Source organism: Zingiber officinale, chromosome 8A (genome assembly GCF_018446385.1).
Source record: "Zingiber officinale cultivar Zhangliang chromosome 8A, Zo_v1.1, whole genome shotgun sequence".
In the NCBI taxonomy this organism is placed as follows: Eukaryota; Viridiplantae; Streptophyta; class Magnoliopsida; order Zingiberales; family Zingiberaceae; genus Zingiber; species Zingiber officinale.
In genome coordinates, this window is record NC_056000.1 from 131,121,353 (window position 1) to 131,141,912 (window position 20,560).

The 20,560-nt window shown below is 36.3% G+C and overlaps 1 protein-coding gene and 1 long non-coding RNA gene across 3 annotated transcripts; both read right to left on the reverse strand.

The window, feature by feature from the left end:
• Nucleotides 1–476: 476 nt before the first annotated feature.
• LOC122010262 lies at nucleotides 477–3,338 on the reverse strand. The gene is made up of 2 exons (XR_006119826.1): nucleotides 3,158–3,338; nucleotides 477–1,441 (listed from the first exon to the last, which is right to left on the reverse strand). It is a non-coding gene; the product is annotated as an uncharacterized LOC122010262 (long non-coding RNA).
• Nucleotides 3,339–12,360: 9,022 nt separating this feature from the next.
• LOC122010263 (shaggy-related protein kinase iota) lies at nucleotides 12,361–19,340 on the reverse strand. 2 transcript variants are annotated; one of them, XM_042566741.1, is made up of 12 exons: nucleotides 19,166–19,340; nucleotides 18,117–18,203; nucleotides 17,971–18,030; nucleotides 17,627–17,899; nucleotides 17,478–17,552; nucleotides 17,338–17,394; nucleotides 16,000–16,140; nucleotides 15,823–15,873; nucleotides 15,637–15,732; nucleotides 14,017–14,100; nucleotides 13,689–13,790; nucleotides 12,361–12,845 (listed from the first exon to the last, which is right to left on the reverse strand). In XM_042566741.1, exons 1-12 carry the CDS (start codon nucleotides 19,247–19,249, stop codon nucleotides 12,786–12,788), a joined length of 1,170 nt encoding a protein of 389 aa, XP_042422675.1. In that variant the 5' UTR covers nucleotides 19,250–19,340; the 3' UTR covers nucleotides 12,361–12,785. The 2 variants fall into 2 exon arrangements, with proteins under 2 accessions (XP_042422675.1, XP_042422676.1); XM_042566742.1 differs by lacking the exon at nucleotides 19,166–19,340 and adding an exon at nucleotides 19,052–19,105.
• Nucleotides 19,341–20,560: the final 1,220 nt, after the last annotated feature.

The window sequence follows — 20,560 nt, forward strand, 5'->3', positions numbered from 1 at the left end:
CTTCTTCATTTGGAATCTATCTATTGCAATCACAACCATGTCCATGATGCCCATCCATTATATCTTAATGAACTCTGATACTAACTGATGTCGAGCGTAATATATATTATTATGGGACATGAAATTTCTGAAAGATTAACAAAAAAATAATAGAGATAACAAAACAAAAAGTAACTTAAGCTAGATTTAAAAATCTTCTCAGGAAAACAAGAGTCAGAATAGAAGAAAAATAGAGATGTAGTTGTAATATAACTTAAACGAAATAAATTGATTCAATATCCAAAAAACTTGTCCTAAATATCATCTAAGTATATGTTTATATAACTCTTAAAGTTCTCAAAAAAAAAAATTAAACGAAAAATTAACCAACCATACTTAATTCTCTAAACTTTAAGATAAAATTAAATATAATTAATAAAAAATAAACTAAATTTAATAAACAAATAACTAATTTAAAAACCTCAAAAATACAAATCTGAATATTTTGAATCCCTCCTGGATTAATATGCTATTACAATTTATGGCAAATGACAACAAATAACATTTACCATAGCATGAAAATGTTCATGCACCTCCATCTAGGAAAAAGGAAAAAACACAATTGACTAGAAATATTACAAATATATTGTACATAGCAGCCAAATGGCTTCCTCGCGAGACGACCACGTTGCTGCCTTGAAGGGCAACGACCACTTCACGAACAGCCGCATCAACTCACTCTAGCTATGGCGCACCCAACAGAAGATCATACCTTTGTTACATATAAAATTTATTGTTGTCTGCCGCAGCAACTTATCAACTCACTCTAGCTATGGCGCACCCAACAGAAGGTCATACCTTTGTTACATATAAAATTTATTGTTGTCTGCCGCAGCAACTTACCAAGAAGACCTATCTAGAGCCATTGAAAATCAAACAAGAAACTATAAAAGGTACGTATAGCCATAAAAAATAATCTACTAAACTTAAAAGACAAAGCCGACAAGCAAGTTAGTAGTAATAGCTCCATCCTTGATATTACAAAAGGATATATCTTTCATAACAAAATGTACTCATCCATACGTCCTTCATAAACTGCCCTCAAATTATATAAAATAAGATAAATCATAAAATCAACATAAAACTGTGTATTATTATAATTTATGGCAAATGACAACAAATAACATTTACAATAGCATAAAATGTTCTTGCACCTCCATCTAGGGAAAAGTTGAAACACAATTGACTAGAAATATTATAAATATATCTTACTAAATGGCTTCCTCGTAAGACAGCCACATCACTTCCTTGCAGAACAACAGCCACTTCATGAGCGGTCGCATTGATGCTTGGCTGCCACACCATACAACAGCCGCTTGCAAGGCTGCCTTGTCAGCAGCAATGCGGTGACCACTCACTCACTCAGAAGGCTGCCTCGCCTTACAACAGGCGCATCGCCATCCTTTTAGCAAAATAGATAAAAAAAAAAACAGATTTAAAATTAAATTTAAGCACATGTAAATCCACCCCCACTAGTATCATCCTTGAGAATGAACAATCCTCTCAGATGATGTGTTATCACAATAAAATCTAGAATTCGAATTTCGACAAAATAGAGATAAATACTTTCTTATGTGTTAATCATTATTTCAAAAATTAATAACTGCCCATGATTTATCTCCTCCATGTTGACCATAAAATGAATTGACTAGGACGTTGAAAACGAACGTATTCGCCTTTTACCACAATCCTTGAAAATGAACAGCAACAACCTATATAAATAATGAAGGTGTTTCTTTAGTGAAACAATACTTTTTTTTTTAAGTTGAGTTTAATCACATGTTTTGAATGTGTTTAAAATATCAGTCAAGCAAGCAATTCCTTTGTTTTGCTGGTTGAAACTGGAATAAATTCAATATGATTTATGGCTTAACGACATACATTTAGCAAGTAAAACTTGGAGACACAAGAATTATGAGCCATTATATAGTAAATATAACCTTTTAATTTTTTTTTATAGCTCACCAAAATAATTGTAGTGAATTAGTAATGTGTGTTTGCCTACAAAAGAATTTAAGTTTTTTTTTTACTTGCTCAATCTCATAACTTAGCTTAGACTTATAAATGATTGTGAGTCAATTAAGGGGCACCTCCCAGAGTTTTAGAAAACTGACAATTGAACTACTAATACAATTGAGCACAACGTCTGTCTAACTCCAAGATTGTAAGACAGGAGTACCTGATATAAAAAATAATTTAAAAAAAAATAGAAAGCTTTTTGAATACCCAAGACTCTCAGATAAAAAAAAAAAGTTAGAACACAATGCCATCTTCAATATCCACTCCATGATCCATACATAGTATTTGCTAAGATTTTCTTCCTAAATTTTATCAATTCGAGACAAATTGATATGCTATCGCAACACATGGAGTTTCTTAGCAGATGCTTACCGTGTAGCAGTATAAAAACTTTGTATACTCGTTGTTAAACTTTATTGATTACAAGAATTTAACTGCAAAAACTATCTCCCTGAATCCGAAGTTTCCAACTCCTGAAAAGATTTATGAATTTTCTGGAGAAAAAAACATGATGAATTCGATGAGCATTAGCATTGTGAGACGCCGTGAGAGATCTTGGAAAACACAATTTCTAACTCTACTAAGAGAGATTGAGTTCATACACATTGCATCACTGCTCAAATGCAACGAGAATGTGGCTCGCCAACGTCCAAATGCAGCATGGATTTGACTGCGATGGATAGCGAGGGAGCACTGTGATTTATGCTTCATAAATTCCTATGGACCGTAGAACTAGAAGTAGATCTATGTCCATTAACCGTGATGAAGCAGCAGTTTGCTATTTACAAAGAAAGAAAACATCTGAACAAATTGAACTTCCAGAAAACGCGGCGATCGGAATCAATCTTTAGGGGGAAAAACAAGGAAAATCGAGTGCGAAGAAGAACGGGCAACCAAGCGGGTCCGTGGGTTGCCAGGTCTCGCAGGGAATCGATTGACGGCTGCCCGTATAAACTCGCTTCTTCTGCGACGGCAAACTTAGGAAACAACGCGCCCTACGAGAAGGCGATGCCTACTCGGATCCCTTCGAGCGGGAAGTGGATCGAAAATCAAGAACAGAAACGGGAAGGAATCAGGAGAAAGCTCAGAGAATATGAACCAGATAAGGCTTCATGTCGCTGAGTTTGAAACGGATTCGAACTGGCGATCTGCGTTGAGGACGATTTCTCATCATTGCATCCTCCGTCGAGAAGAAAAGGAGATATTAGGAGGAGGAGGAGGCGAGGACGGCGACGATTCCGCTTCTTCTCAAGAGGCTGCTAGGGGAGGAGAAGGAAATAAGAGAGAAGGAGCTTTAGGGTTCCCGAGTGCACTTTATAGGCCAACTGATTTCTGGACCTAACGGCCTCATGGTACACCTTTTCTGGGCCTTATCAGCCCATTTTCTTCCAAAATCTGATCCTTCAGGAGTCCAAATCGGTGACCTACTCGAACTAATCTCCACCTACTGATTCAACTCTCGTATTCAACAATTAAGGATATCACCAATAGGAAATATTTAAAGGGAATATTTCTTTAAATATCTCTGTTCTCTCAAATATCCCTTATTGAAAGGGGATATTGTTTAGGTGATTAAAAATCACCGGACACAAGTCCTTCTTGTGGGGCCTATAAAAATGGTGGGCTATCCATTTTTTTTTTTTAAATTTGATTAAACTAAAGAAAACATAACGTTAAAAAAATTAATGAACGTTAGAGAACATAAAAAACGAACGTTAGATAATAAAACGTCAAAATCCAACGTTTGACCAAATCAAGAATTGGGAAAAAAAATAAAACAGACGAACTTTGAACGCTAGATAAAAATTATGATTAGTGAGATATTTAATTATAAAATTAGAGATATTTGACAGTAGATATTTGATGAATGAGACCCATAAATATTTAATTGGTGGGAGATTTTATTGTGAGATTTGGGATATTGAATAGTGGGATATTTGAAGAGTGATGTAGAAGTATGGTCCATAAATACTTGGTTGAAATATCTCTAACCATTGTGGATGCTCTAACAATAAATCGTTGCCCTCTGACAGCAGCGGAGGTGCTCTCATAGGTACTTAAAATTCGAGTCCATAAAGTAGGTAATTTAAAAATGCTAGACCCATAGATTTTCGGTTATGAGACGTTTCTAATTTAGTCTGATGGAAAATGATACCGTGAATAAGATGGAAGTCGAGAAAGTCAATTGATGTGATAGTTAAAATTAAGAAAAGATTAATACTCAGAATTAGCATAATTGTGTAGTCGGCTGAGCACTCCGGTCGATTGGACCTTTTGGCCGATTGGATCCTGAGTCCCCTCGACTTGACAAAACCTCGAGCTGTATTAGTAGAATTTAGAGCCGAGACATTTTGGTCTGATTAGATATGATAGGTGTACGACCTAATCAGACTGACAGAGTAGAGAAGCTAAGTCCTAGAGAAGGTCATCATTCCTTAGCTAATCTTACCTCATCTACGAACGAGGTTCGATCGGACCATAGAGGGGACTCGTTCGGCCTACCATCAAAGCATGTTAATGGTCCATCAACCCAACAGCCTAATATTCTCTTTTGACATTTTGTGTAACGTTTGTCAGAAAATTAAAGAAATATTCCCTGTGCAATCTATACGATAGAAGTTTCTACCTTGCAAAACACAAAAGTGGTAAGTCTATTTTCAAAAAAGTGTCAAAATGTCAGTATAGTCGGTCATTTTTTGGAAATACATCGATGTTCATGCATAAAGGAAAAGTAACATTATATAAGGGGTTTCCTACTAAAGGTGCAGGTAGGCAAGATTATACACTCAGAGTCCATTATTCATTTTTTACTGTTCATTGTCTTCTATTTCCTCTCGATCACTTGTCTGACTTGAGAGTCAAAGTACACTTCACTAGAGATTCATCCCTAGCTCAATTGTTACGTTTTCTTCCCTATACATTTTTTTTCGCATGCAAGATCATTCGACGCCCTCTTCTTCTAGCTTAAAGTCTTCTCATGGTCAACATCGAAATCACCTACCAATACATCATTTTTTCCAATTCAAACAGAATCAATCAATAAGAAATTTATGTGAAACTAAATCGGTCATCCTAGAATTAATTGGTATAAACTAAATGTAAATAAAATACTAAAAACTAACAATAAATCATTCAATCTCGATCCAATATGCATCCCTTAATTAATTACAGTCACGAAGTTTGAGCATATATCAGATCGAGATAATGGTGTTTGTGTCGTATTGCTATTAATGGAAGTAATTTTTTTTCAACTGACATTTGCAGAGCATTGGTTGGTGGTAAGCGAGGCCTGGGGAAGAGGTCAGATCCCTTGGTTCACATAAAAGTACACTATGAGATGGACCACTTGTAATTACGTCCGGATCGTGGCCGCAATTGGTTGTGATCCCTCTCTGAGTTCACCGTCCCCCAGGTTATAGTTTGGATCGGGTCGGGGCAAATGGCCTGCTGCCCGCCGTCCCTTACTTGGCGCCCGACAACCTAGTCACTTGCCCACCGCTGTCGGCCTTCGAGCGGCCTTCAGCCACCTGTACTAACCCAAACTACAACCTAGGATAGTGAATCCAATAAGGAGGAATCATAATCAATTGTGATCACATCACGACCACAATCCAGTCCATCCCCTAGTCTACTTTTTTGTGGACTGGGATCTGGTTTATGGGGAAGGTGCACAGTGTCAAGCTACAGTTGACGTTAATCTCAATCATGCACTACACGCCAAGCATGCTTACCTTCCTGGCAACATCAATGGAGCTGGTGAGCTCCATGAAGACCTTCCCCGAACCACCATCTCCGTTGTCACGTTCATCTTCCGCGCCACTCAGTCGGTCATCACATCCACCGTTACGGTCAGCGATGCGGTCCGCCTCGCCCCAACCTCCCCCACCAATGTGTGTGCAACCCCCACCGTCTCCCTATCGTAGTAGAAGTTGGTGGTGCTGCGGCAGAACCCGAATGCTACCACGTTGGTTCTTGAGAGACGGGTAGACTAGCAGCAGCATGGAATTAAGCAACACCAGGTTGTCGCTTGCAAAGTCTCCAGGCACGGCGTTGAAGTGGAGGAGGGAGATTCAGTTGACCCTCAGCATGGGGTCCTTGACCCTGAGTACAGTGAGGGAGAGGATGAGGATGGTGAGGCCGAGAAGGACACATGGTCATGGTGCCACAACACCCGCAACACCACAGCGCGCACCTGAGGTACCAGATCGAGCGCCACTGGCTAGCCTCGTCATAGTTGTCGGCGGGTGGCACTGCCATGGGTGTCTCCGGGAGAGGGAGCACCTTTATCAATCGCACACTTTGGTGGGCTTTGACTTCATTACGACTGAGGGCATTTCCAATGCAAGGTTTATGAGAGGTTTGTAAAATCTAAAAGGTTGAATAAAAAGTCTTGAACCATTGTAGAGGTGAGATTTGAGGTTTATAGTTTAAGAGTAGTAGTGAAAATCCAAACTTGCTCTTTTGTCTCGAATTTGATGCAATATGCATGAAGTCATGCAACATATGTTATGAATTAGATCATAAGAAAGCTCATTTAAAGCTTTAACCATTGAAGATATTTCAATGAGCTTTCATATTATTGATGTGGCATATTGGAATCCTGAAAAAAAGTTCATTTAGAGCTCTAACCATTAGAGATGCCCTAATGCTTAAGATGTTGTTGTCTGTCATTAAATTAATCAAATGGATTACTTATAATTCATTCATTAGAACTCTTTTAATTTAAATCGCGTGTTCATGTTTTTTTAATTACACGATGTAAGAGAAGAACACAAGGTAGGCACCACATGAATTGTTTATCGCCCCAACCAACTCCTCTTTGTGCTCCAAACATGATGTAATTTTTGGAGATTTTAATGTATTAACTGCCTGAGGAAGCTACATGCAAGGATACCAATTAATTCTCGTCGGAATAAGACAATAAATATGTGTTTGTCTCCATCTCTGAGATTGACTGTTCTGTTCTTGTTTGTTCTGTTGCAGGTTCCGGTTGAAAATCATCAACACATGAGTCATTATTGAGTTGTCTGAGGTGTTGACAAAGTTGTCGGACTTCAAGGAATGCAGGAAAGGGAGGAGAGAGCCAAATCAACTAGAGCACCTATGAGGTCTAAAGAGAAAATGAGAGTTAAAATGGTAGATAAGGGTGTCCTGACTCAGCCACTCTGACACTTAAGTTAGTCTTCGGTAGGGAGAGACTGAAGAACAGTGAATGTATGGAGAATGTGATTGAGCATGTGTGTTTATATGTGTACCTTTGTGTTGGATCATAAAGACGCTAGAGGGGGGTGGGGTGAATAGTGATTGTCAAAAATCGAAAATAAAGAGTATGTAGAGGAAAAGAACAGAGACGAAAAGCAAATACTAACACAGGTGGTTTTATTTGGTTTGAAATCTTCGACGACTCCTACTCCAAGATCCACACTCGCTAAATGCTTTCGTTGGGCAATCACTATAATCATGAAACAATTACAGAATTTAAGTATAATTACAAAAATTAAATTATACCAGTAATACAACTTTGAAAACTTGAGCGCAAGTTGTCGATACAGCTTTTAGGTATCCCGGAAACCTTTTTGGAGCAACGTGTAAGTACGAAAGTTGTAGCAATTGATGTTATGAAGTTGTTGGTTAAAGGCCCTTATATAGACCCATTTCGGGTGCTTGGAACCCCTCCGGATGCATGGACCATGCTGACATGGTGACCTCTTATCGAAACTTCATTGGCAAAATTTTATCCACCTCCGGACGCCTGGACCGTTGATGTGGGCTCGGACAGTCGGCATGCACCAACTTAGCTCCTGGATAACTTTTCTAGTCTGGGCGCCTGGACCAATTGCGGGCGCCCGGACCACCCGGGTGCTTGTATAGGCACCCGCCCCGGCAAGCTGGTCCGGGCGCCCGGACTCCCCTTTTTTGCACTTCTCCTTCTTACAAAAAAAGAGTTAGTCCAAACAAATAAAAATATAGTTATCCTACAAAACAGAATTTGCACAACATAATAAGATAGGAGTAGTAATTAGATTCTGTCTTCTCGAGACCAGAATCTAATTAAGGTCTCAGCTTAGATTTTCCAAATAGACCTAAGCTGGACCAACGCCTACAACTCCCTCGACCAGGAACGCGTCCTCACTGGATCTCTCCTCCAGTTGCTTATCTCTTACTTACCAACTACAGTCGCTTGACTTGTCTTTGACCTACCAGGTGTTCCCGCCAGTTGTCAGGTCTACAGACCTAACTGGACTTCTGTCGGTTGTTAAATCTAGCGGACCCAACCGGACTTCCCGCTAGATATCAGATCCCATAATCCTATTTGGACTTCTCACCAACTATTGGGTCCTGTTGACCTAGCTGGATTTCAGCCTGGCGTCAGGTCCTTTAGACTTGTCAACTCCTGCACACTTGGTTAAGCAATTAGATCACAAATATTCTAACTTTAATCCATTTGTCATTGATCAAAACCTGAGTTAGATCATTAGTGCAAATTGCACCAATACTTTGCTCACGAGAACTGACTCCTTTTATAGTATTGCTAGAGAAGGAAGAATATCGTTCTCATTAATTAGACGTCATATCTCGGTATGAAAGATATCCCATCATCGTATCTCCTTAGTATGTATATAATCATATTGTTCCACGTACTCTGCCAACTCATGCACTATCCCATGTGTTGTATAACCTATGATTGTTAATACCCCAAGGTATTTTTGATGTAGTCAACCGATTTAAGTTAAGTACTATGTGTATTTGATGTCTTGTGTCTAAGTGTGCAGGAACTTAGGAGCACAGGAAGTCAAGCGAAAGATGCAGCTAGCAAGAAGGAAGGCACGAGAGAGAGCCGACCGGCTCGGTACGTCTGAGGGATGAAGTGCTGCGGAAGAGTACATTGCGGACGAGAAGGGAGCGTGCAGAGTTTTCAAGGGACGAGAAGCTGGAGCGAAAGCTTGCTCGAGGAGAAGGCCGGAAGATGGGTCCGGGTGAGCTCAATTCCGGATGGACGAAGTCACCCAGGTGATCGACACAGTGGAAGAGTAAACGGGAGTTGCGGAGCTACTAAAGGCGCCTCCAATGATGTTGGAGGCGCCCTCGCGCCTTTCTGGTGGAAGACGCCTTCAATCCCTTGAAGGCACCTTCGTGCCTTTATGGAAGGCGCCTTCAATCCCTTGAAGGTGCCTTCGTGCCTTTATAGAAGGCGCCTTCAACCCTTTGAAGGCGCCTTGCACTGGGCAAACAGTAACCATTAGCGAAGATAGAGTTTTATCTTCGCACGGATAAGACTTGTCATGCTGGAGGTGCCTTCAAGCCTATTGAATGCGCCTTCCAGCCTCGGATATAATTTTTCACAGACTATAAAAAGACCCCTAGAGCTAGGAAATATTTAATAACTCAAATATTCATTTCCTAGTAACTTTCTAAGCGTTCAACGAGTGTAAAAGGCTTCTCCGCATTCATTGAAGGAGATTTTTAGTGCCTTTTTTTGCCTTGAATTAACAACCACCTAGGTTGTAACCAAGTAACTTTCTTTGCCTCTTTATTTTATTAGTTGTTAAATTGTTTTAGTTTAATTGTACTACTAATCTTGTTTGAGTCTATTTTTAATTTACAGGCAATTCCCCCCCCCCCCCCCCCTTGCCGGTCGCACGAGTCCTAACAAATGGTATCATAGCCAGGCTCACTTCAGAAGGACTAATCGTCATCCGAAGTAAAAGAAATGGCCGAATCTAGCATCTACCCACTAAAATTTGAGGGAAACTTTGCTACGTGGAAAAAGCACATAGAGGTATTCTTCAAGACTGATTTTGAAATTTTACTAATTATAAAATATCATTTTGAAGCACCTAAGGATCAACACGGAGACAAGAAAGAAGAGTGCACATGGACGAAGAAGGAACAAGTCGACTTCGTGGCTAATAGAAAAGCAGAGTTCCATCTACTTAATGTTCTTCTGCCCCAGGAGGTCAGCCGGATTGGAAGCTACGACTCCGCCAAAGATCTCTGGAAAAAATTTATGGAGCTTCACGAAGGTACTTTTGAAGCCAAACAAGCAAAGCGGGACATCCTCCGAAGCCAATTGACGAACCTCTGGATGAACAAGGGAGAAAAGGTAGTCCAACTCCATGCAAGAATCAAAGACTTGATCACTCAGCTTAACAACCTCGGGGAAAAGGTAACAAATCGTGACTCTTTAAGGTACGCACTTAACAACTTTCTGAGAACTCAAGAGTGGTCAGCGTTAGTAGATGCTTACTACATCTCTAAGGACCTCAAGGCAAGTACTCTTGAAACCTTATTTGTAACTTTCAAACTTCACGAATTTTGTTGTGTAGAAAATAAGGAATTAGAAAAATCTAACAACATTACTCTAAAAGCTATGAAGGATGAATCAGACACCGACACTTCCTTGGATGATGATGAAACACGACTTATATGGTAAGAAAATTTAAGAAATTTCTTAGAACTAATAATTGTAATCAAGTGCAGGCAAAGAAAGGCAAAGCAAGAAAAATAAGATGCTATAACTATAATGAAAAGAGACACATCAAGGAGAACTGCCCAAAGATAAAGAAGAAGGGCAACAAGGAGAGACCAAGTACAACAAAGCACAAAACTCTGAAGGTGACTTGGGACGAGTCGTCATCAGAATCTGATTTGGAGGAGTATGCTGGACTTGCACTAATGGCAAGTCACCAGGAGGAGGAGAGCATAGATGAAGGGAGAGGCTCCTCAGAAGAAAGTTGCAACGAGGAGGAAGAAACAGACTTCAAGATCGATCTAGTAAGTGAGGTATGTTTACTACCCCTGACCAGTTATATTCAAGTATTAAATCTATGACTAGATCATTATGTAAGTTAAAATCAAAAAATAATAGTTTGAAAAAAGAAAATTTTGAATTAAAAATAATCTTAGCAAAAACCTGCCCTTTAGAAATGTATCATAAGTTAAAGGAAGAAAATGAAAAATTGAAGGATCAAATTAAAACATCTAAAAATTTTGCATATCTTAATCAAACTATCTGGAAAAATTACAGAAGTCTAAATTGGTATCTTAAATATCGTAAGAGAATAAATTCTGCATATCTTAATCCTCAGAAGAAAGCTGCAACAAGGAGGAAGAAACAGACTTCAGGGTTGATCTGGTAAGTGAGGTATGTTTACTACCCCTAACCAGTTATATTCAGGTATTAAATCTATAACTAGATCATTATGTGAGCTAAAATCAAAAAATAATAGTTTGAAAAAAGAAATTTTTGAATTAAAAACAATCTTAGCAAAAACCTGCCCTTTAGAAATGTATCATAAGTTAAAGAAAGAAAATGAAAAATTGAAGGATCAAATTAAAACATCTAAAAATTCTACCTATCTTAATCAAACTAAAAATTACAGAAATCTAAATTGGTATCTTAAATATCATAAGAGATAAATTAGAAAAATATCACAAAAATATGTTCCAAAGAAATTTCTTATTAACCCTATAGGTAAAAATTTAGTTTGAGTCCTAAAATTTCTCTTATTCTAAACGAATGATTATGCATATTATATGTTTGGAATATCAATTTTATTTGTAAAATTAAGTTTTATGATTACTATTAATATTTATTTCTGAAAGTTTTTCCTCTGTTGCTAAGATAAAAATCTCTTACTATTAAATTTTTCAAAAAAATTCTTCGATTAAAATATTTTTTAAATTTTTGATTAAAAAATTATAATTTAAAATTCAAAATTCTTCAAATAAGTATTTTGAAAAACTTGATTTTTTAGAAAATTACCGTTATATTTTGAAAACATAGAAAAATCAATCTAATTTTTAAACTAATAAAATTATTTTTGAATATTTATTTTTGAAAAGAATCACAATTGGTCAAAATATTTTTTGTATAATTTTTTTATTAGAAATTCTTATCCAAATTTTCTTTAATAATAAAATCATTGAATTTCTATTCAAAAATATATTTTTATAAATTTTTGATAAATAATAAAGTTCCTATGGATTATTTACCAAAAACTTTATTTTAAAATCTAAAAAATCTTGAAACCTTATTTTTGAAATTTTTAATTTTTTCTTAACTATCCAAATAAATTTTTAATTTATTTAACATATTGAAAAGAGATTTATTAATGAATATAATTCATGAACATTGTTCATAAATATTATTCACGAATATTGTTCACAAACATTAATGAACTGAACAAATATATTTAAACTTGTTTGTTTAGCTTAACGAACTATTCAAACTTATTTGTTTAATTAATTTTATGTATATTGAACGAACATAAATAAACTCTTACCAAATCATACATCAAGTTTGTTCACGAATGCTTGATTTATTTACAACCCTAGGCATTACAATTTACAAAGATGTTTTCAAACTGCATTAATACATTTATACAATACCAAAAAGAAGCAAGAAGCTTTAAATTACACCCGACTCTCCAACCTTAACCAATAATCGAGACTATCAAATAAACAGGGTTTAAGCTTACACCAATCTACAAGCCAGCTAATGCTGGAACCATAGTCTAGATTACCATATTCGCTGTATTAACGACTATTGTACAGACTACGAATGAAAAGCAAGGTAAGATATCAGAATCTTTCATAAGACCGAGCAGCTGCGAGTATTCTTAAGTCTTAACGGACTTTACCATGGTAAGAATACTGCATTGTCGATTACTTGCTTTTCATAATAACATCTTAAGTAGAACATTTTGCAAGCTTCCAGGACCAGGTTACCGTCTCGTATGTTCAGGAATCAACTTGTGGATGAGCTCTGGGGATGCACCTGCTAACTGTGGAAAAAATGGTATAGACAATGATCGATCAATCTTATCAAGAAAATCCTATTATTTGTTACACAGGTATATTTAAATTGTCAATATCTAGCTTCTCTTGATCGAAGAAGCATGTACATGAATTACCCTAAATTAAACTTTTATCTTAAATTTTACATTTTGGATAAAAAAATATCTACATCAACTACCCTATCTATTTCTTAAATATACATTTTATAAATAGTAATTCTCTAAATTTAAGGAATAGATTTCATTCCTAAATATTAAAATAGTATTTCTCTCTCCTCCTTCTAATAATAAAAATTTTCTCTCTCATCCATCTAATAATAAAAAATATGAAGGAAAGAGAAAAGATAATAAAAAAATAAATATATGATCAATTATAGGGGAGCTGATGTATTGTGTAGTGAAAAGTAAATATCTAAATTTAATAAAGTAGTTCTTCTACTCTAAATTTTAAATTTTGGACGAGGATTTTGATATGGATGCTCTAATAACTTGATAAAAGGGCAAACTATATGTGCATCCAAATAGCAAAAGATCATACCTTTATCATATGAGATTGGATACTAGAGTTCATATACTTGCATAAAGTTCATGGTAGTAGAAAATTTATGTAACCTATCCAAGCAATTTGTAGTTGTTTTCTCTGTAAAGTAAGACAACCTAATGTTCGTTTTTAAATGTGAGCAAATCAGGTAGGAGGTAAATTGCTGAATCAGAGTAGATGAACACAAATTATCTTAATCAGCAAAGAACTTTCCAGCAAAGCATTCATCCTAGGTCCCAAAATTCATTTTGTTATACTACAGGCAGACGGTCTTAAGATGCTCAGCTTACTTCCTGCTTGAAGTCGAAAAGAGGAGGCAGAGGTCGACCATTTGGCAGCCTTGCATTTGGTTCTCTTAGTTCATCAAAAAATGGGTGTGCGCATGCTTCCAACTGTAAAAGAAGAATTCAACTAAATAAACTCACTGGACAACATTAGAATGAATTTAAATACTAATTGACCGACATAGAGGAAACCAAGCCTTCACAAGTGAATAGCATTTTCCCATCTTGTTTTTTACTTTTCAGTACAGGGAAGTAGTATATGTCACATAAATTTACAAAAACATGAAGTAGCTGTATGCTGTCACTGTATCATTCACTTGATGGAAAAACTTACAGCAGTACAGCGAAAATTTGGAGAGTATTGGAGAAGGCGAGATGTAAGGTCTATTGCCTCTGGAGGCATTCTTTTATGAAATATCTGTAAAATCAAAAGAAACTATCAGATTCCTGAAAAAAAGCAAATAATATATGTACATATATATATATATAGCAAGAAATTTTTGTAAGTAAACAGACAGAAGGCCCAGTATAGCATCTTTCATTTTCAAGCCTAAAGAGTAATGTGATTACTATGCCAGAAGGACCGGCTGAAGCAAAAGTACACAGGGAATAGCTTTCCCAGGTGTTGTTTTCTCCCATTTCCTTGGGCAGAAACAGCAGGACAGAAGGAAGGTGCTGAGGAAATATTTCCCCTACACAAGCACTTTCGTGCTGTACACATTTTGACTGGAACTTAAGGTCAAATTTTACAATGATTCAAATCAATAATTTTTTTCTATGTTTCTATATAAGTTAATTTAGAAAAATTAGCACCGGGACCTGGGTGTTGGAAACCATGCAGTAGAAAACTAGAGGTCGTAATTCTCATCACTAATTTCATAATACCAAAAAAACAAAATATTTAGTAATAGTTGTCAAGGAATTAAATTTAGCAGCCTCCCCATATCAAGATCTTGAAAGGCAAATTGGATATTCTTAATTTACCATAAGCAGCATCAGAAAATAAATATAACAATGGGATGAGGGTTTATCAACGGAAAGGGAAGGAATGGAAAGAGAGAGAAAGTAAAGTATTCATGTTACCCTCGTTTGGGAGGGAGAGAAGGTTAAATAAACAAAGTTACAAAATTACTCTAGTGAATAAATCATCAAAAATGTATTTTAGAATAAATTAAATCAATTAATAATAATAATAATATTATTATTATTATTAATAGGTTAAAAATATATATAATAAATAAATAATTTTATATATATATATATAGATTAATTCGATTAGGCTTTGAAAAAATCTATAAATAATTAACTAAAGTTTTAATTAAAAACCTAACTTCAATTCGGTGTGCCCCTTTCTCCTCTCCCCTCGCTCGTGCGAGGCACTCGATGTCGTTGCGGCATCGCGGCGGCGAGGAGCACCGCCTCCTAGAGCATGCTCACGCCGTCACGCGTCTCCTTCGTTGTTGCTGCCCCTCTTCCCTATTGAGCAGTTGGAGAACAGCCGCCAATGACATCTTCTCACTGCCAAGGCCGCCTCCTCCAACTGCTGGCCGAGAGAGCCCCGACCATGTCCTCCTCCTCAAGCTCTGATAGCTCGAGGATAAAATTGGAATAAATTTTGTTTGGGTTCCCCTTCACCTTCATTGCACTCAGATTTGGGGCATATGGAATTCGGCCTCTTTTCCCCTTCGCAAGGTTAAAGCTTACCCTTCCTCTTCACCTCCTTATCTCACTCCTTCCCAAACAAGGTAAAAGCTCCCCTTCCCCTTATTTACCTTTCCCTCCCCTTCCCTCACCTCCTCCCAAATAGAGTGTTAAGGAAGTCAATCAAATTATATGAACTGCTACGAGAATCAAACTGTCAGGATAGAAGATCCAAGTCCTCTTTCACGTATTATGAAGTTCCATAACTAGTTCAAGGTTTGAAGTTGACATGAAAAGAGTGGAATTAACTAACCTTATGCCATGGATGAGCTTTTATCTGTGGAAACCTAAAGTCCGTATAGCTAGGGTTCATGCACCGGATTTCCTCCCGAGTTGGAGTCCCAAGAACCTAAAAAAAAAAGGAAAGTTATAATTATGACATGTGAACTTATTCTTTAAAACCACAAGAACCAATATCATAAATGCAGCAAAACTGTACCTTAATTATCTCGACAAGCTGATCTACTGCACTTTCTCCAGGAAACAACGGCTGAAAATATATAAAAGAAATTTATGCTACATTGTTACCCAGTACGGCAATCAATGATAGAGGGTCCTCATTGAAGGATAACCAAAGAAGTCATAAGAGAAATTTTTTTAAAAAAAAAAGTAGTACCTGAGCAAGGAGCAACTCAGCAAGGACACATCCTGATGACCAAATATCAATAGAGGTAGTATACTCTATGGCACCAAAAATAAGCTCTGGAGCACGATAATAGCGAGAGCAAATGTATGAAATGTTGGGTTCACCCTTCACCTGATAGGGCAAGATGAATTATAAAAAGCCAATGGCAATAATGAAAACCAATCAACATCATTCAAGAAAATCAGTATCCTTTTGTAGGAGAAAGAGAAAAATAAGTATTACAAAAAGATTGTTCAAATGTAATATTCAGGTCAAAGAATTCTAAAAAAAAGTCTAAATTTACTTAATAAGCACCTAGTGCAATTATCTTCCTAGTCCTTTGTTACTTCCAGGAGAGATCTACTATGGAACACTAGCCTGTATAATAGGATAGTTCTCATCAATCATGGAACACACACCTCACAGTCAGTGTATTTTACTATGCCACAGCTCTAAAAAAGACAAATTTATGGAAGCTTGACCTAAATATTTGACGCATTAAAACTCTCAGATTCTTTGAATGAATCAAGTGTCCAGCTAATTAATAAATTGGAACGAGTAATTCTTTTTGACATTTTACATTGTTCAGAATCATCATGTGTTAAGAACTAACCTTATTGTCAAACGACTAATCATTATAGAATTCAGGCTTTATCCCATGAGCGAATTCAATTTATGCTACAAGTTAAATAAGTCATGGCAACAAACCAGCATTATTGTAACAAGGACAATGGCATTGACTAGACCATAAATCATTAAGATATTGGGATTTGGAAAGAATTGCCTACTATTGTTAGATTTTCTCTATTTGTTTGGAAGGAGGCATCATCTAGCCATAATGATCCTTCACATCTGCTAAAATTTTAAAATGAAATTAACTCTTCTTAGTCTCTTCTTAGTCTTCTCGTCTTAGAAATTGGCAAAATAGACTATGAGCTGACGTTATAGGTATAAATGTTCAAAGCTTTCAAGCAAAGATCAGATAAAATCAACAGAATCACAGTGGAGACACTGCAAGAAACCCAAATTGCAAAAGTAAGATGCCAACTAACTGAGGAAACTTTCAGCTAAATACAGATAATTATTGTTCTCGAATAGTTCTTTAAAACAGGCAAGACTTTTTATGAAAAAGAAGAATTAGGCCAGAAATAAAACAGACATCTATTGCTTCATTCCAAAACAACCATGCCAAAACCTTGCTGAGGAATCTTTTCAGCTAAATACTTTCCCAATTAGTTCTTTGAAAAAGACAAACAGGCCCTTTTATAGAAACAAAGGTAGGCCATAAATAAAACTGGCATCCATGGTTTTATTCGAAATAACACATACCAAAATTTTAGCACTTCCAAAATCACATAACTTGACTTGGTGCGTGTGAGGATTTACCTGCAGAAAGCTTAACTTATTACAAAAGTTTGAATCAATCAAAGTTGATGAAATGTTGCACTTTTGCAAGAACAGGGACCTACCAAAACATTTTGTGGCTTTACATCTCTATGACAGACACCAGGAATTGTATGAATATAAGCCAAACCTCTAAATAACTGAAAAAAAAAATACAGGTTGATACATATCATCATGCTTGTGTAACAAGAATTATAAAAGAAAGGAGATTTACCTGATATGTATATAGCTTTACGTAGAAAAGTGGCATCCTTTGATTCATGCTATTGTAATGTCTTAGAACCCGATATAAAGTTTCTGGTACATATTCCATTACCAGGTTAAGAAAAAGTTCGTCTTTGCTTGTGGTGGAGAAAAAACAATGCTTCAAAGATATCACATTTGAATGATCCATTGAGCGCATCAGCTGCAACTCACGGTTTTTATATTTACTTTCCTGCAAAACCTTCTTTATAGCAACAGTTTCCCCTGTTTCCAAACATTTTCCCTGCCATAATCCGAACATGTTACAAGCAGCACCAGTGAGACTCATATTATTGGAAATGGGAAAAAAAATACCTGGAATACAATACCAAATGAGCCAGTTCCCACAACACGCTCTGCCATGTAACTAATGGTCTGCATATCAAATAAAAGGACTGAAAATATGAAGATAGAATGGTATAAATTTGGATACCATACACAACTACTTAGCAGCTTCTTACCTGCTTGGGTTCACCGTTCTTGCCTCCAATGGTGGTGGAGATGATATGACCAGTGACTGCATCATTTCCCTCGGGAACAGAAGGTTGCTGAGATTCATTATGAACAAGAAGTTTGATTTACATAATTGGTAGTAACATGTATGCAAAAACAAAAACCAAAAAAAGCAAAACAACTGAAAATTGTAAAACAATAAATATCAAGGTCAATACTTAGAGTTACTCAAGGAACATGAATACTTGCAATCAGGCATGAGTTAGCAACTAACATAGAAGCTCGGTAAACTGAGAGAAAACATATCCCTGGTGAATGGCACAAACAAATCCAAGTTATGAACCTAATCTGAATGACAAAACCAAGACCTTGGGTAGGGCATCAAATGGTTCAAGGCTCCATATCACGCAAAAAGGACCATAAGAGTGTATAAAATCTCGTAATTGACATTGAAGACTCTAGGAAAAAGAAGTTTGAAAAATGAGTATGCAATGTTTAAAACATAAATCCGACAAAAATAAACGTCTTGCAACAAAAAAAAAAAAAAAGGAATCCGACAAAAAAAAACGTCTTGCAAAAAAAAAGGGGGGATTTCTCCTTGATTAAGACCCGAGCTGAAATCCGCAACCTAGAATGCATAAAACCGTGAGATCTTAAAAAAAGAAAAGCTAATGAAAAGCTGAGAATCATGAAAATTGAAAAAGGGTAGAGCACAACTACATATAAGAGATGAACAGATCGAACAAAACAAGTAAAGTTACGCTCTCTAAAAATTTACCAGAAAAAACTGGGGCCGTTTAAGAGAACAAATAAGACAGAAAGAACGCGACTATCTATCTGAGATCCACCCTCCAGCCTTACGAAATAATGGACCAAGGAGGATCGGAAAAAGAAAATCAAGGAGCAAAAAATTATTCACATCAAGGAACACAGTTCGAATCACCTGGAGCAGCAGCAAATGGAAGCAGGAAACCCAACGGTAGACAAGGTGAAGAATTACGAAGGAGGACGAAGAAAAAAAGGAGGATCAAGAGGACAATACGTTGCCCTCGCCCACCTGAGAGCTCCGGGGAGGCGCGGTAGCAGCAAGGAAGGCGTCGTGCTCCGGCGGATGATGGGGCCCCAGCGGCAGGGAGGCCATGTGAGCTGGTTGGGAAGGCGAAGGGAGAAGGAAGAGCAGCGGTCTGGCGGACGAGAAGAAAGATACTCCGGTTTAGAAAACTCTCCAACTCAACCGCAAACATTAATAAATACTTTCTGTTTATTGTAACAGAATTCTTTCACTTTCGATTAAAATAAGTATAAATAAATCATATATAAATTTAATTAAATAAATAACTTTAATAATTAATAAAATAAAATACACTTGAATATACATATATATATATATATTATACGTTAATATTTATGGAAAAAATTATAAATTATTTATGAATACGAATTATATTAATCAATACAATTTTCATCAATATAAATAAATAAATTTATATCATCAAATATAATAATTATAATTCAAACAATCAAATAAGTGAATAACCAATTAAATAAGTTTCAACTCTATAATATCATCTAATCACTAATCCCCTCCTGATCAATTCCATAGTGTGTACATTTGATTATGGTTGAAATTTAATTAAAATTAATTGTGATTTTTTTTAGATTTATCATTCTACCTATGTTATAGTTTGGGTCGAGTCAAGTAGTTTGAGGCCTCTGTTTGTGGGCGGATCGTCCCTTGGTTAACGCCATACAGTCAGTCCAACTGCCAGCAACCTCTTATTGTTTGGTTTAATCAAAATTATAATGTGAGTGAGAAGGTAAATTCAAGGAAGATCATAGTCAATTTTGATCGGATTCAGACGATGATCCGACATCTAAATTACGGAAAAGGCTAAGAAAAATTTAGAAATTGTGGATAAGAGAACCTAAACTCTTATACTATATAACTAATCAAACATAAATTTATAAAAAAATTCAAATCCAACTTAAATAACAACTTAATTTATTGAAGATTAAAATAAATTTAAATATCATAAAATTTAATCCGACTTAACACATTTACCATCGTGATGCTATTTTTCATTAGTAACAGTTTCCTAGAAATTGTACAGTTTGATGAAAGAAAATAATATATACGTGGTTGAATTGAAAAAGATTTATAATTCGGAGCTTTTGATTCAACTATTCAACTCGTTCTAACTTTATCATTTTCAACACAAAGACTCTCTCATTTTCCTTAGAATGCCGCGCCAAAGCTTGAGCAGAGATGTGGACTTCGTACAGATTGGTGCTGCTCGCTCACTATGACAGCCATAGTTGGTAGCCGAGCAGGACTCGCTATAAACAGGGTACTGATTAAATTTCTGAATAAATCTTTATTATTTATCTCATTTTAGAATACGTCAGACCGTCTCAGAAAGACTGCTGAGACGATGATTTTAGTATTTTACCG

What these genes read in the sequence shown, in the direction of transcription:
- LOC122010263 (XM_042566741.1), bottom strand. Translation starts at nt 19,249, where the DNA reads ATGGCCTCCCTGCCGCTGGGGCCCCATCATCCGCCGGAGCACGACGCC. An exon ending in TAAAGCTATATACATATCAG is followed by an intron (nt 17,553 to 17,626) that starts GTAAATCTCCTT and finishes TTTTTTTTTCAG; the next exon opens with TTATTTAGAGGTTTGGCTTA. An exon ending in CTGAGTTGCTCCTTGCTCAG is followed by an intron (nt 15,874 to 15,999) that starts GTACTACTTTTT and finishes ATATATTTTCAG; the next exon opens with CCGTTGTTTCCTGGAGAAAG.